The sequence below is a fragment of the Setaria viridis genome, chromosome 5 (genome assembly GCF_005286985.2).
Source record: "Setaria viridis chromosome 5, Setaria_viridis_v4.0, whole genome shotgun sequence".
Taxonomy (NCBI): Eukaryota; Viridiplantae; Streptophyta; class Magnoliopsida; order Poales; family Poaceae; genus Setaria; species Setaria viridis.
This window is the reverse complement of record NC_048267.2, coordinates 45,021,634-45,036,737: the sequence shown is the minus strand read 5'-3', so window position 1 is coordinate 45,036,737 and position 15,104 is coordinate 45,021,634. Positions and strand designations below refer to the sequence as shown.

The 15,104-nt window shown below is 46.9% G+C and overlaps 2 protein-coding genes, 1 long non-coding RNA gene and 1 pseudogene across 3 annotated transcripts; 1 reads left to right on the top strand and 3 right to left on the bottom strand.

The window, feature by feature from the left end:
• Positions 1-136: 136 nt before the first annotated feature.
• Positions 137-4,591, bottom strand: LOC117855628 (receptor-like cytoplasmic kinase 185). The gene is made up of 5 exons (XM_034738017.2): positions 4,061-4,591; positions 2,830-3,023; positions 2,417-2,606; positions 1,380-1,771; positions 137-1,146 (listed from the first exon to the last, which is right to left on the bottom strand). The coding sequence occupies exons 1-5, from the start codon at positions 4,179-4,181 to the stop codon at positions 565-567; spliced, it is 1,479 nt and encodes a 492-aa protein (XP_034593908.1). The 5' UTR covers positions 4,182-4,591; the 3' UTR covers positions 137-564.
• Positions 4,592-7,100: 2,509 nt separating this feature from the next.
• LOC117858625 (putative glutaredoxin-C2) lies at positions 7,101-7,891 on the bottom strand. Its single transcript, XM_034741735.2, has one exon. It carries the CDS (start codon positions 7,668-7,670, stop codon positions 7,353-7,355), a length of 318 nt encoding a protein of 105 aa, XP_034597626.1. The 5' UTR covers positions 7,671-7,891; the 3' UTR covers positions 7,101-7,352.
• Positions 7,892-10,392: 2,501 nt separating this feature from the next.
• LOC117855653 (uncharacterized) lies at positions 10,393-11,431 on the bottom strand. The gene is made up of 2 exons (XR_004640533.2): positions 11,101-11,431; positions 10,393-10,913 (listed from the first exon to the last, which is right to left on the bottom strand). It is a non-coding gene; the product is annotated as an uncharacterized lncRNA (long non-coding RNA).
• Positions 11,432-12,277: 846 nt separating this feature from the next.
• Positions 12,278-14,851, top strand: LOC117855300 (succinate dehydrogenase subunit 4, mitochondrial-like; annotated as a pseudogene).
• The last annotated feature ends 253 nt before the right edge of the window (positions 14,852-15,104 follow it).

Sequence of the window (15,104 nt, the reverse complement as noted above, 5' to 3'; positions counted from 1 at the left end):
GGGTTGCTCATCGTGCTCAGCAGTCCTCTGCACATGTTACAACTTTGAGTACAGCACGCTCATACAAATATGCAGGCGTCGTGGCTACTCTTAACATGAATGAAAGGAGAAGGGATCCAGGGGGGGAAAAAACAGCTGTACTAAACATCATAGCCTGTTATACATATCCAAACCGGAATTCACAAAGAAGCTCAGGCAGCCAAGCCTGACACCGAGTTATACATTCACAACATAGAAGAAATCGAGCATGCATATGCTTATATCATTTAACCGCAAAAAACGCACTCGTCAAATGCGACTCTGTGCACCCTCTCTTCTCAATTCTACCCTCTTCAACTGAATCCTACAGGCTCCTCTGCTCCACCCAAGCATGTAACACAATCACATTCGCAACGAATGGACGCCAGGAGGATGCAGAAAAGAGCAAGAAACGCCTTATTCACAGATAATGGGACCGAGCGGAACCGTTGACATGTATCCGAGACCGGATCCCTTTTGGTGATGGTGGGTGAACTCGAACTCACCCCTCTTCTGAAGTGATGCCTGGAAAGAAACCTGTCGGCTTTACTCATTTGTGCTATCGAAGCTACCATGGCCATTTGATCGCTCTCTCGAATATTCCCCCCACATTTTGGCCTCCGCGATAGCACGCTGCCTGTCAGCAGCAGCCCTTGGAGTTTCTCTTCTCCTTCCAGTTTGAGCTGGACTACCCATTTGTGAACCTGTCATATCCATCTCATCCAATCCTGACCGCCGACCAGAACCGCCAGTAGAGCTAGTTCGGCTAACCTCTGCTCCATACTTTGATGCCCTGGCAGCGTCTCTCCTCCGCAGGTCTGGAGAATGATGATTTGGTGACCGCACACTGCGCTGGTCGTCGTTCCACCCTGCAGGGTTTCTGGCCCTGGGGGTAGATGAATTGCTCCGGCTGTGTTGAACAGGGGCATTTGGGTCATATGCCTGAGAAGCAAGATATGAGAGGGCAGTGACGACATCCCCGATATGAGGGCGTGTGGCAGCTTGCTCTTGCAAACACATGGCAGCAACAGCTAGGGCCTGATATAGACCCCTCATGGGGAAGCGGCCCTGAAGCTTAGGATCAGCCATTTTAGGAAATTTCCTTCGGTCCTTGAACAGTGGACGAGCCTGCAGAATAAATGAGCTGTATCAGTTTTCCAGATAAAACTGTCTGCATAGAAATGTTTCTATTTAAGACTGTAGTAGACAGTGGTGTCGAATAGCAATTGCCAATTTTAGACAACAGAGTTGTAGAATCATGAGAGGAATTCATTTGTAAGCATACATAGCATGATTTTCAAAGTGTTTCAGTATGAATGCTGACATAAAAAGAGCAGCATGCAGTCAAAAGACAAACATACCCATGCCACTAGGTTTTGCTCCCCCTGGGGCTTGCTGTTGTCAATTGCTTTGCGCCCTGTGATCAGTTCAAGGAACACAACACCGAAGCTATACACATCGGACTTAACTGTGAGCTGCCCAGTCATTGCATATTCCGGGGCACAGTAGCCATATGTACCCATCACACGTGTTGAAACGTGTGTCTTGTCACCAACCGGACCAAGTTTTGCAAGGCCAAAATCAGATAGCTTTGGATGAAATCCTTCTCCAAGAAGAATGTTTGACGACTTGAAATCCCTGTAAATAACAGGAGGGCTGGCTTTGTCGTGAAGGTACTCTAAGCCCTTAGCAGCACCAGCGGCTATCTTCATCCGTGTGTTCCAATCAAGAGCTTCTTTATCTTTTGGCAGATCTATATTACAAAAAGGATACGCCTCAGTTACTAGACCATAGACCAGAAAGTTGCGATTCCCAAGAATTGGAAGAATGGAATAAAATATAAAGACGATGAAACTAAACTCATAGTAAGAGAAAAAAAAGTAACCATCTAAGGTTATCATTTCTTGTGTTCGAATTGAGAGCCTTCTGAGTGTTGGTGTTTCTTTTTTCTCATTATCTTTTTCTTTCTGCAGTTTTGATCTTACAGTTTTCAACTTTTCAATCTTAATCTTACAGTTTTCAACTTTTCAATCAGCAAGCTTCATCCATGGGTCTGGCTAATACACACAGCAGTCCCAAGCAAAAATCAACAGATTCATTTTAGCATATGAAAATTACACACTGTCAGCCAAAATATGTGAACTTTTAGCACACAAACATATATCATATATGATAGGTCCAATAGTTATACAACATACATGCTGGTGGTTTTAACTTTTAAGCTGAACCAAGAATTACGATCTACCAACCTAAGTGCACAGTTACAGTCAAGAGTAGTACATGTTTAACAGTCAGATGAAGCATGGCACTCCTACAGAGTAACACGATGCTTTCCTTAACGTTTCTACAGGCACTCATGGAATTTCAGAAGACTAGATGACAGGGAAGATACACAAACCATGCAGATGATCTTCTAGTGACCCCAATGGCATAAACTCATAAACAAGAAGGCGTTGGTCACCGTCAGCACAATAGCCAATTAGATTGACCAGGTTAGTGTGATGTAAGAGACTGAGCATGAGAACCTCAACCAGAAATTCCCTATTTCCTTGGAGACCATTACGATCAAGTTGCTTCACAGCAACAGCCTGGGAAGTAGAATTATGTTAGTATCCAGGACTGATCCAAGTACACAAGTAGAATTATTTGGTTAGCATCCAGGACGACTGCGAGTGTACATTCAAGAGAAAACACAGTAACTTTCAGCATTTTAATTAATATTTCAATCAAACCACTCAAGACCCAAAATTGAGAGGACTTAGCATTACAGACAACATGCCAATGTGCCAAGATGGTTTCAGAGAGACTTACCTGCCCATTCTCCAAACGTCCTTTATATACACGGCCAAAACCTCCTTCCCCTAATAGGCAATCTTGCCTGAAATTCTTCGTGGCAGCAGCAAGTTCACGAAAAGTGAAAGTCTGTGCTGCAATATTTTGACTGTTCCCATCCCTATGGATAATTATATCCTTAGAGTCTGATCCACCCTGTGATCTAGATTTATCTAAGCAAAAAATATTACCCATTGAATCAGCAAGCAGATATACATTAAATGATTCAACATAAAAAAGGTGCAGAACTCAGAGAAGCAGCATCATATCAGTAGAATATGAAGAAAGGTAGCACAAGGATGTAGCACTCCCTGCAACTCTACATGCTCTACTTTACTTTTAAGGATATTTCTCTCCCCGCGGTATTAAAACAGTTTTGTAAGCAGATAAATGGCCAGCCCAAAACAATTCAGTTTGGCAATCAGAAGGTCACTTGCAATGGCTAGTTTGCTAAACATGAAAGCATAATCACAAGGATGTAATGACCAAGCAAGTACTTCCTATAAACCCCCATCCCCGATCTTCTCTACACTGCATAAGGCCACTATAATCTATCCTAGATTATCAGGACATCACACCACCAAGCCACTGCACACTATTTGCACTTGCACATCACAGACATGGGAAGCTGCTTAGGTGGAAAAATACTTGGCGTAAAGTCCAAAGTCCAAACCTATCCCCGAGAGGCAAATCATCATAATGGCTATCATGTCTCGGTGCCTGAATCCTCTCGATTCTTACCAAGTTGAAGAATTGCAACAACACATCCATCGCTTTCCACCCACCTATTGAGGTTCGTGGCTTCCATTATTCCCGAAAAACAAATACTAATACTAGTATTGTACTATATATCTGTATCCAGCCAGCCTAACGCGCTTCCAGACACTCTCTACGGACGCGTGTGCTGGTAACGCTCGAGATGGAGTTAAATGTCATAGCCACAAATGAGCCTAGCACTAGGACGCGTTCACGTGCTGTCCCCCCACCAAATGCAGCACAAAGCTTGTCTCCGCCGATCCCTAACCACTAAGCTTACCGGAATGATCTCCCCTATGCAGGTTCACACCTAATTTCTCTCCATCAAACTCTCATGGTTCACGCGCAGCAAGCAACGAAAAGAAAACACGACCAAGCCTAACGCCGCACAGCTCAAAGCCGCAGCAAAGAAGCGAAGAACAGTTCCGAGATCCAGTTCGGCACACGCGCGCACCTGATCCGACCCTGGCCACCCCGCGATCCGGCGGCCCGTCCTTGCGCGGGTCCTTGGCGTCGGCGACTTGCTTCTTGGCCTCCCCATCCTGGGCCGATCCGAAGCACACGAAGCAGCTCATCCGAGCACCACCCCCCGGGAAGAAGACGCGCCACCAAGGAACGAACGGGGGGGGGGAGGTTCGGACACCGCCCGACCGAATGAACTGGGAGCGTCTCCCCCGATCTGCGGCGGCAAGGCTCCCCAAAACCGGATTTTTAAGCGGGCGGGCGGGGGCCTAGGGCCCAATTGGGGAGCGCTAGTGGGGGGATTCGGCTGGAGCGGAGGGGGCGGCGGTGGGAGTGGGGTGGAAGCTACAGGAAGGCGAGGAAGAACATGAGGCTGGGGGGCAAAGCGAAGCGAGCGTGGTAAGAGAGAGAAGGGGAGGAGCAAAAGTCAGCTCTGGGCAGGCAGGGCAGGCAGAGGAGGAGGATGAGAGAGAGAGAGAGAGAGAAGGGAAGGGGATCTTTGGGGCACATCCGCTTTCCTCGGCTGCCTGCCACCTCTCCGCTTTTAAATGGCCCATGTTTACTGCGCCACTCATCAAGCTCATTCACTTGCCAGGCCCCTGCTGACCGGTGAGACAGTAAATCTCATACAGTGCCGTTACTGTTATTTTGTCCCTCAGCTTCACCGTGTACACGTGGGCGGAACAGAATTTCCCTACTGGTGTTGCACGGCACAAGCTGTCATTTTCCTCTGGAGTAGTGACAGCGAGAGTGAAACAAAGTGCTGGCAGTAGCTTTTGACTGTTTGAGTTACCGTTGGCGCCGCGGAGGAAACGACGACGCCATCTCGAGCTCCTGGCTGGGCCACGCCGATATTTCCACGGAACGGGAATGCCGTGCGGGGTCGCTGTCGCCGGCTTCGTCCGCTTCCTCTCCTGCGGCGAGATAAAAGAACTGGAGGCGCGGGGCGGCTCCACGGGTGCATCGGCGATTCGGCGCGCTGCCACGTGAACGCGCGGCCAAGGACGGCCATGTCACGCCGGTCACCGACAGGCGGTGCACGAGGTGGTAGTGGCGGGCTTGACATTTGACAACGCCGCCGCCGGCCCGGCGGACCGTGGCGAGCCCGCGGCGCGACGTGTGTTCGCCTGTGATTGGCACCCGGCGGCAGCCGTGGATATATACGTGCGGTGGTCAAACAAAAAAGGTGCGGTGGTTTGGAAATTGGGAAATAGGATCATGCCGCGGCGCCACAGAAAGAGGCCGGCACGTCGAGTCGCGAAGCAGAGCGATCGTGTCGCCAGGAACCGTCGAGAGAACCGGATCGCGCACGGTGGACGTCACCAGGCTCACACAGCCGCAGTCCACTACGCCCAGTGTCAGGACTGCCTGAACCATACGTTCATGGCGCGCCCCGTGCAAGTCCGCTCGACAGGTTGACGGTCGGCACGGGCACGGGCACGGCCGCTGTCCGCACGCCACGCGGCGCGGAAGCCGCGCAGCTCGCTCTTGTCCACGCAGACAGCCGTGCCGCTCGGCGGCGTGGGCCACGCGGGGGACGTTGGCACTTGGCAGGGGGTGACTGCCGGGGCAGAGCAGCGGTCGTGCGGTTTTGCCTCGGCGCCCGTCGGCGTTGGCACCGGCAGCCACGCGCGCGACGTTAGCGGTTGGGCTGGGCGTCCACGGCTCGCTCACCCGGGCTGTCGTGCGAGGAGGCCTGCGGCGGGGGCTGTCGTGGCCACCAGCCAGGCCGCCCCCACACGGTTCGCACGGCCCGGCGGAGCGGAATCTCCTCCGGTTCATCTGGCGTGGGCCACATGTCGTTCCTGGACCGCGACGCCGCGCTTTCCGCCGATTCTGCCGCCTTTCTGGCCCAGGCAGAAACAGCGTACGCTGCCGAAACCAGTGGCAGCAGATCGTGGAACACATGGGTGTGAGTGAGTACGGGACAGCAACGAACGGCAGCCAGCCGACATGTCAGCACTTTTTGGAGGGTTGCTGCTAGCCCAAATCCAGAGAGATTTGACCTGATTAACCTACTCCCACTTGTTTACGTACTATACTTGTTCCCTTCTGGTGACGACCATTTGGTTACAGATTCGATCTCTCACCACACGTCCACACCAACAAGAAAGAATGCATAGACTTAGGGGTCAGTTTGGCAGGACTCCGGCTCCTCTGGTGGAGTGAGTTCTCTGGTTTTGACTCCTCCTTTTGAAAAACCGTTTGACAAAACGGCTCTTCCGTGTAGTTTAAAATGGTTAGATAAAATATGAAATACCCATAATATCCTTTCTTAGTCATTTTCTTTTTTCCTTCACCTTTTCTTTTTTTTTCTTTTCCTTTTCTTTTTTCCTTAAACGGTGCTGCCGGCGCTGCTGTTGGCCTGTTGCGACGCGAGGCAAAAAGTGGCGCGGGAACGTGTGCGGAGGGGTGAAAAGCGGCGCGGGACTGTTGCGACGCAAGGCAAAAAGCAGGCGCATGTGGGATGGAGCCGCTGGAGTCAAAAATTCCAGCTCCGTGCGCCCAGTTCAAAAAGAGCTTCGGTTCTGGAGGGCTCCTCCATTGAAGCCGTTTCATTTTTATATGTTTGGCTCGGCTCAGACAAAAATGGCTCCAGAGCTGTTTTTGGAGAGCTACCAAAGGGGCCCTTAGGGAGGCCCGAAATGTCAATTTCCTTTGTTTTTAAGTTGAAATATCAATTTCCTCTGAATAACGTTTCAGTCCGTTGGTGCCTGTCGTCGGATGCGGATCCAACCCTCACGGAGTCGGCTTCAACCTCCATCTTCCTCTCCGTCGTATCCCAGCGACTCCTCGCCTGAGTCGCCTCTGTCCCTTGTCCCACCGCCGCCCCCTCTAACGATGCTCTGGCATCACCTCGGTAACGTTCCTCCAGCAGATCCTGCACCGCCCACAATGGCAGTGTTCCCACCGTGTCTTGCCATGTTTTTGCACCCGCCGTCATCGCCCGACCTGAAATACCTCGCGTGATCACACCTGTTCATACCATCGGCTGGAAGTTCCCGATCGATTCAATTGTTGCCTCGAGTAGAGAAGGTGTCATAAACTTAATTATAGTATGCTTATCTTTTACAGTGTACTCATCGCGACCGGTTACAACTTGCAGGGCATTCCTTGTGTAATCACAGGAGGAAGCCGTTGCTCCTGGCGGCAGCACGTAACTATAACAACCTCACGCAGTTAGAAGTAGTACTCGCGACCACGTCGAAGAAGCTTCACACACGCATTAAGCATTATAGTCATGGAAAGCTAGCTAGCTAGTTGATCATCGGTTAGCTCACAGGTCACAGCCACAGGGCGCCGGCCTCGCGCAGGAGCGGCACGAGCTTCCCCCCGAGGTGCAGCGCCATGACCTGGTCGGTGGTGCCGACGAGCTTGCCGCCGATGAACACCGCCGGCACGGGCGGGCTGCGGCCCACCATGCGCGCCAGCGACTTCTCGATGTCCTTCCCCTTGGGCTCCTTGTCCAGCTCGCACGCCGCCCAGCTCACGCCCAGGCCCGAGAAGAGCGTCTTCACCGCGTGGCACATGCAGCAGTTGCTCGTGCCGAAGATCACCACCGCGCGCTGCGACGCCAGCCTCGCCACGCCACCGTCCGCCATTGACGATTCGATCGAGCTTATTCTGATCAGCTGATCACTTCACTTCCTCACTTGCTCGATCGACCGACTAGTACGTAGTCTCAGTCTGCTGCTCAGCTGCTGCTGCGTGCTGTGTTGCGGTGATGATGATGATCGACTGATCAAGCGAGATGAGGCTTTTATAGAGGACCGCCGGCCAGCCGGCCGGCCGGCCGGCTTTTAGAGGAAGTGGCCGGTGCGAGCTAGAGGTGTGAGGGGGGGTGGAAGTGGCTAGTTAATCGGGAAATGTTCTGATTCTGGCAAGAGGTTCTGCTACTTTTGTGATCTTAGCTGTTGGGAGGAGCCACGGGCCAGCATTCTACAGTTAGTTAATTCGAAATAAAAAGCGTTTACATCACCAAGATCACCGAGAGTTGAAAATACCATCTGAATTCTGATGATGCATATATTTGACCAAACAACAAAGGTAGTATCATAATAACATTTTCTATTGCGGTAACTGAAATGACGACGTGTGATCAGGGAATCGAGCCTCTAATTGCAAGATCAATTCAGCAGAAATTAAGCTATACAATCCTTTGGCAGCAGATAGCATGGGTACTCAATAGATGATGCGCAAATTGATGGCCAGTTGCCTACCATTGGATTATGGTTTCAGACTGAGCATTCAATCGATCTTTGTTTTTTTCTCTAAGAAATAACGTTAAGAGGTCTGGTGTTTTAAGTAAAGCATGAGATAGAAGCCTAATGGAGTTTTTAGTTTCAGGAATCAGCTCATCATAGATGGGGCGGCACATCATAAGATGATCCTATGCATTTTGGTGAAACGACTTCATTCCTCGTGTTTAGACTAATTACATGCATATGAAGAATGAGGTGGTAACTGATGATGGATCAACAACCTATGCTATTCTTTCAATTGAAACAAGAATTTGAGTGAGATGATGTTAGACCACCTCATTCCTTAAACACAGCCCTCCAGGTTCAAACATAGACATCTTCTTTACCAACGGGACAAACACTCGATCTATCACACATAAAAGACACTCTGCAAAGCTGCATCTGAGTCATTAAGATGTTGATAACTCGATAAGGTTTGAATCAATCCTTACTTCTTCCTCTTTTTTTTCCCCCAATTTCAGTAAGACGAAGAACAATTCTCGATTGGACATCAGGACGTGGTGCCATTGGCCTAAAGCCCTAAAAGGCAAAAACCACACAAAAAAAAATTTAATGTTCTACTATGTATTCTCAGACGTGTCAGCGTGGAAGCAATGGGCATTTCCACGTCGAGGTCAGAATAAATCGGCAGGATTAGTTAATTAATTAAGCAATGAATTTCCAACGCCTAAGAAGAGACAAAGAATAAAGGGGCCCTTAATTGGGTACGCTATGAATGTCGGTAGAATATGCCTATTGCTAAAAACAAATAGGGGTGATTAAGCAACCAGTAACCGCCCCTATCCGCCTTTTTCCCCATTTGAAGTGTGATAATCGTGTTAAATTGACTTTTCGATACGTGGAGGTAAACGTGCTGTTGATGCTATTCTCTGATTCTCTCCTCTCGAAAGCATTTTTTACACCTAAGCAGAATCTATATCACTTCAATTCTCAAGGAAATTCAATCAACAATTTAGCTGGCTAAAGGTTTCATGTGCTGTGTGTGACTGGTCTATTTAGGGGGTGTTTGGATACACCCTGCTAAAGTTTAACACGGTCACATCGGATGTTTGGATGCTAATTAGGAGCATTAAACATAGGCTAATTACAAACTAATTGCACAGATGGAGTCTAATTCACGAGACGAATCTATTAAGCCTAATTAGTCCATGATTTGACAATGTGGTGCTACAGTAACCATTTGTTAATGATGGATTGATTAGGCTTAATAGATTCGTATCGCGAATTAGCACAGGGTTCTGCAATTAGTTAGTTTTATAATTAACTCATGTTTAGTCCTCCTAATTAGGATCCGAACATCCGATGTGACACTGCTAAAGTTTAGCAGCTGGTATCCAAACACCTTGAATCTTGAATTCTTGATTTGGTAAATTCTTGATTTGGTAAATGTGCTCGTATTTTCTTAAATTTATTTTAGAATTTAACTAGCATTATTTTTCAATAGTAAATGATGTACTAAATTTATAATTTAACTAGCATTATTTTTCAATAGTAAATGATGTACTATAGGTAGCAGATGATGTACCCGTAAATAGCGGAGACTTCTGTCAATCTTGAACAGTTCAAATTTACGTGCATATATTCAAAATAGTCATATGGTTGCGTTTACGTGCATATATTCAAAGGGTCCATGCAAGTACTAGGGTGATCTGCACGCTTCGCCACGCCCGTGTTAAGAGAATTGTATATTTTAATGATTATATATTTTTTGCAGCTGCTAAAAAAATAACAGTAGTTGAAAATTGTTGGTTGGTTCGTTGGTGTTGTTTTGCTTGTCACCATGTCAATGCTGTTAATATGCTTATTAGTAACTACAGTTTTCATAATCAACAAAGTTCTCATAATCTCATTCTCATATCAAATTGTACATAAGTTGCATTTGATGGAAAAGGAAAATAGTGCAACTAACTTTGGAAACCATGTATGTTGTATCATTAGGAACATGCAAGGACGTCTGCCTTAACTGAAAACGCAGCTGCATCCAAAACAATGCAGAGCATTAAAGAACCTGCTGGATGTTCAGCAACTGATGATGCACTTCTTATAACTATATCCAATATGATAAAGACAACTTGGATGAACCTTTTCTTATATCATATCACTAAAAGTTCTAAGGTCCCGCGCCCCATCTAAAATTCTGTGGGACGCGAGCTTCTGGCTGGAAAGAAATAACGATAAACATTGGAAGGTATACATGACTACTGTTTGGGGAACTATCCAGCTAAGAAATCCTTAACGGCAATACACATCAAATAACTTGGCGATACACACCATAACCTGCTGGCGATGGAGCTTAAATTTACAGAAAACTAAACACTGAGTTAATAAGTCTACAAACAGAACTTAAACAGGCTGCAGGTCCAAACATGCAAATCAGCAATTACAGAACTTGGCGCTCAATTGAAACTGAAAGAAGTTCAGAACTTGGCGCTCAATTGAAACTGAAAGAAGTCTGAACTGTGGCCTCTCAAGTAGCTGTTGCCTCTAATAACTCTGAAACTAAGGCCCATTGGAGCCAATCATCAATTCTGTTGCCTCTCACAAGTATGAAATTGAAAAAGTCTGAACTGAACTCTACAGAACCTACAGATATATGCCATAGTAAGCTGATTAGAAATCATGTGCTAAGTAACTACAATAAATTGAACATCAGTAAATCAGGTTTTGAAGGTCAGGGTACCGCTACACTACTTTCGATTATAAGAAAGAATTAACAGTCTTCAATATTGGTCTGTGTTATGAATGGACAGTGATAATTGGTAAAACTAACAATAATGCCTCGCCGCCGGATCCCGCGCCTGCCGGATCTGAGAGAGAAAGCACCGAGAGAGGGGGGGGGGGGGGGCGCCACCGTCCCCGACGCCGCATCCCGCCCCCGCGCTACTCATCGCGGAGCAGGGCGCCGCCTCGCCTTGCCCCGCCGCCGCCACGGGCCGCTCCTCGGGTCGCACCCACGGGCCGCCGCCACGCCTGGCCCCGCCGCCGCTCCTCGCCACAGACAGGAGGTGAGGGGCGAGCGGATGGGGGAGGAGAGGGGCGGCGAAGGGAGAGAAGTGGAGGAGAGAGAGGTGGGAGGCGTGCGCGCGAGAGAGGGAGATAGCAGAGGGAGACACGCGGCGAAGCAGGTGACGGTGCTTTTTTTCCCCGGGCAACGACGACGCGTGGGACGTGACGTGGCTCCGCTCGAGAACTATTTTTTTTTTCGGCGACACGCGGCGCAGCACAGGAAGGTCGACAGCACGGAGGGCTGTTTGATATTTAGTGCTAAATTCACGGAGGGCTGTTTGATACGATTGCTAAATTTGCTAAATTCACGGAGGACTGTTTGATACGAGTGCTAAATTTTAGCAGTCACATTAGACGTTCGGATGAAAAAAGTAATTATAAAACAGATGGAGTCTAATTCGCGAGACGAATCTATTAAGGCTAATTAATTCATTATAGCAAATAGTTACCGTAGCACCACATTATCAAATTATGGACTAATTAGGCTTAATAGATTCATCATGAATTAGACTCCATATGTGCAATTAGTTTTGTAATTAGACTATATTTAATACTCCTAATTAATATCAAATATCCGATGTGACAGGTGCTAAAGTTTAGTATGGGGTATCCATCTTACAGCGATATACCTGTAGATATGTATCAAAGGGTGAATGTAAGTTTGTATTTGTGAGCGTCGTGTGTACTGTGTCTAGTAAAAGTAGAATAGCTTCATATGATCATATCTCGCTTTTTGTGATAAAAATGTTTTCGTCAATCTCAAATTGCTGAGACCTAAACCAGCCCACTCCATATACGTAATAAAGCTATATATGGGCCGTGTTACTGGGCCAGGCCACATCTGCTTACGCAGCACTCTCTTCTCTTATTCGTCTATCTCCCCGTCGTCGATCACCTTTTCCTCTCCTCGCTCCAGTCCTCCCCGGCGAGAGAGAGAGAGAATGGCGTCGCGGTTCCTGACCTGATCCAAAGCCCTAGCGCAAGCCCTCGCGCGCGCCGACGCGGCCTCGTCGTCGCCGCTCGCCAGCGCCCGGTCTCGCAGAGCGCTCTCTCCACTCTTCCCTAGGACCCGGTCGCCGCTGTCGCCGGCCCTTCGCCGCGGCAACCGTCGGTCCGCTCCCCTCTCGACCTCTCCAAGGTTCGCGTCTCCTTCCCTCGCTCCTCCCTTCCCCTCCTTCAGATATACATTTTTCCCATGCAAAGTGTCTATAGATGAATCTGTGATTTTGTCCTGCAAGTATTGTTTTCACATTGCGTATTTGCTTGCGTTTTTGGGTCATTTATGAAATTTGCTAGCTTATAGTCCAGATGAACGGAATAATCTTGTTGCTTGTGATTCAACATGTGGGTTTTTGTGGTTTCATGGCCCAGGTCTGTAGATGCTTGCTCGTAGTTTGTGTGGACGATTATTGAAAAGGAAGTAAACAGGGTGTTCGTGTCTTTGTGATGAGAAGAAAAAATAGGGCAGGGTTATATTACACTAGCAACTAGCGAGTCGATCACGCTTCTTCCGTGTCAACGTCTTTCTGGTTTATGCTGGTCTGGTATGGCCGGTCAGCTTTCTTTCAGTTGTCGCTTGCCATTTGTGCTGGCTTGTTTTGTTCCCAAAGTCATTAAATATGGGAACACAAATTGAGCAAAAATGTACAAAATGTCAAATTAGCTCTCATCGAGATAGGGGCATGTGAAAGGTGATCGCCTGTTGCATAACTTGCTGAGCTTCCATTATTGGTGAATTGATGACTTGGAGCCAGTGAAGCCGAGAGGAAAATTCTCCCTCCGACCCAAAATGCAAGTTGCTTTAGGATTCTTGCTTGTCATTTTTTAAGTTTTGACCATCAATATATAATAAACTGTGCTTATGGCATCGCTAGATCTATCATGAAATCATTTCACCGTATGTTTTTATCAACATATTTTTTGGAAGAAATTGTTATAAATTTTTCATTTTGTAGACCTTGTTGATGTCCAAGTTCAAAATAACTTGCATTTTGTTTAATCAAAGGATTTGCACAAACATTATCTTGGTTCTCTTTTATTTTATGGGCAAAGTTTCCCACTTCAATACCGACCTTCAGTAATAACTTACTAGAGAATGTGTCATCCCTTTGCAGACATTTGAGGGTATTCTTTCTATTTGATGCCATGCTATCTGGTTTGATGATAGATCATACCTACTGATATCAAGTAGTATTCCTTATCATGCATGTTCACCTTTCCTTATTGGAATAACTAGCATTGATTTGTCCTATCCATGGATCAGATTTGTGTCTCTATCATGGATCGGATAGACTTATTAGATTTTGCTAGGATTAGTAATGTAAAAATTTGCGAGTACTACTAATCACATATTTATACCCTGTATAATGATCAAGAAAGTTTCATAGGGAAGCATTGCCAATTTCACACAGAGAACAGTAGTAGATTTCACTAAAACAATTATATTTCTAACCACCATGACATGTACTTGCTGAATGCTTCACTAATATATTTTTGCATTGGAAAAACTTCTATCTTGAGTGATCACACTTTTACCTAATTCTTAATAAGTTCAGGCTGCGCCTTCTCATTGAACTTGCTGACTTGTGTATATGTACTTCTTTTCCCATCTTTCTCAGCCAATGTAGCAGTTAGTTGTGATCCTATTAATGCACCCTTTTGTGCCATTTTTATGTTTGAGTATGCAAACAGATTCTGGGGTATGAGCGAATATCACGACTCAGTGGTGCGCAATTACCTCGTTGGTTTTCTACTGGAGCACGAGCATCCAATAGATCTTCTGTGCAGCAGGTGCAGGTGGGTCCCTAATGTGCATTGTATAGCGTTTCTACCTCTGATAGTTTGTTCTCACTTCTCACTAGTCATTGGCTGGCTCATTGCTAGTGTAAATTCAATGTTTTTTTAGCCGTGTAAATCCTTCCACACTACTTAATGCAATTGGACTGAAAACACAGGAAGGCGCCTCCGCAAAGGTGACAGCATTCAGCCCATTGGAAGCAAGTATCGCCAAACCCAGAAGCGATCCATTGAGAACTGAAAGCTTGAAAGCGAGGGCAAACGAGGTAGTTACAAGCACTACATATTACATGATCCCGCCTATCCTTCTCGTATCAAGGAATGTTGTCAGAACTTCTGTTATAGTCATGTCAGTGTTCCATCAAATCTACATGTTCCACAAGGAGATCCTTCGCCCTCAAAAAACAAGGAGATCCTTCTGGACTATGTCCACAATGAGGTTACCAGAAAGTGGGCCTTGATATACATCAAGATTCTCCTGCTGATCATGGCTAAGGACACATTGGTCTCCTTCGGTTCCTATGGGCTTTGATATACTTAAAGATTCTCCTGCTGATCATAGCTGAGAAGACATTGAGTCTACTTCAGAAGAAGTTGTTCAAACAAACAGGGCGTTTGCTATGGTAGTTTCTTCAAACAAACAAGTTTATGGTAGTTTTGTAATAATGGTAAATATCGACAGTGATTTCCGTTAAGTAATTGCGTGGCTTGCCAAGTTATTCCGGTCTTGATTATCGTGTCCTCCCTGTGCAAGATATGTTGCGTTGTGGCTGTGCAAAAGGACATGATTGATTTCTTATTGGGCCTCATCAAAAAATGCTGACTCCTGGTGTGATTCGGTATCAGCATTCCTTCCCGTGTGGCCGTGTTGAAACGAAGTGCAGGGTTTGAGTGTTTTGACTGCGTGCCATCGTGTCGGTATGCGTCAATTCAGAATTACAGTATCCTTGTGAGATCCAAGTGAGTTGACCA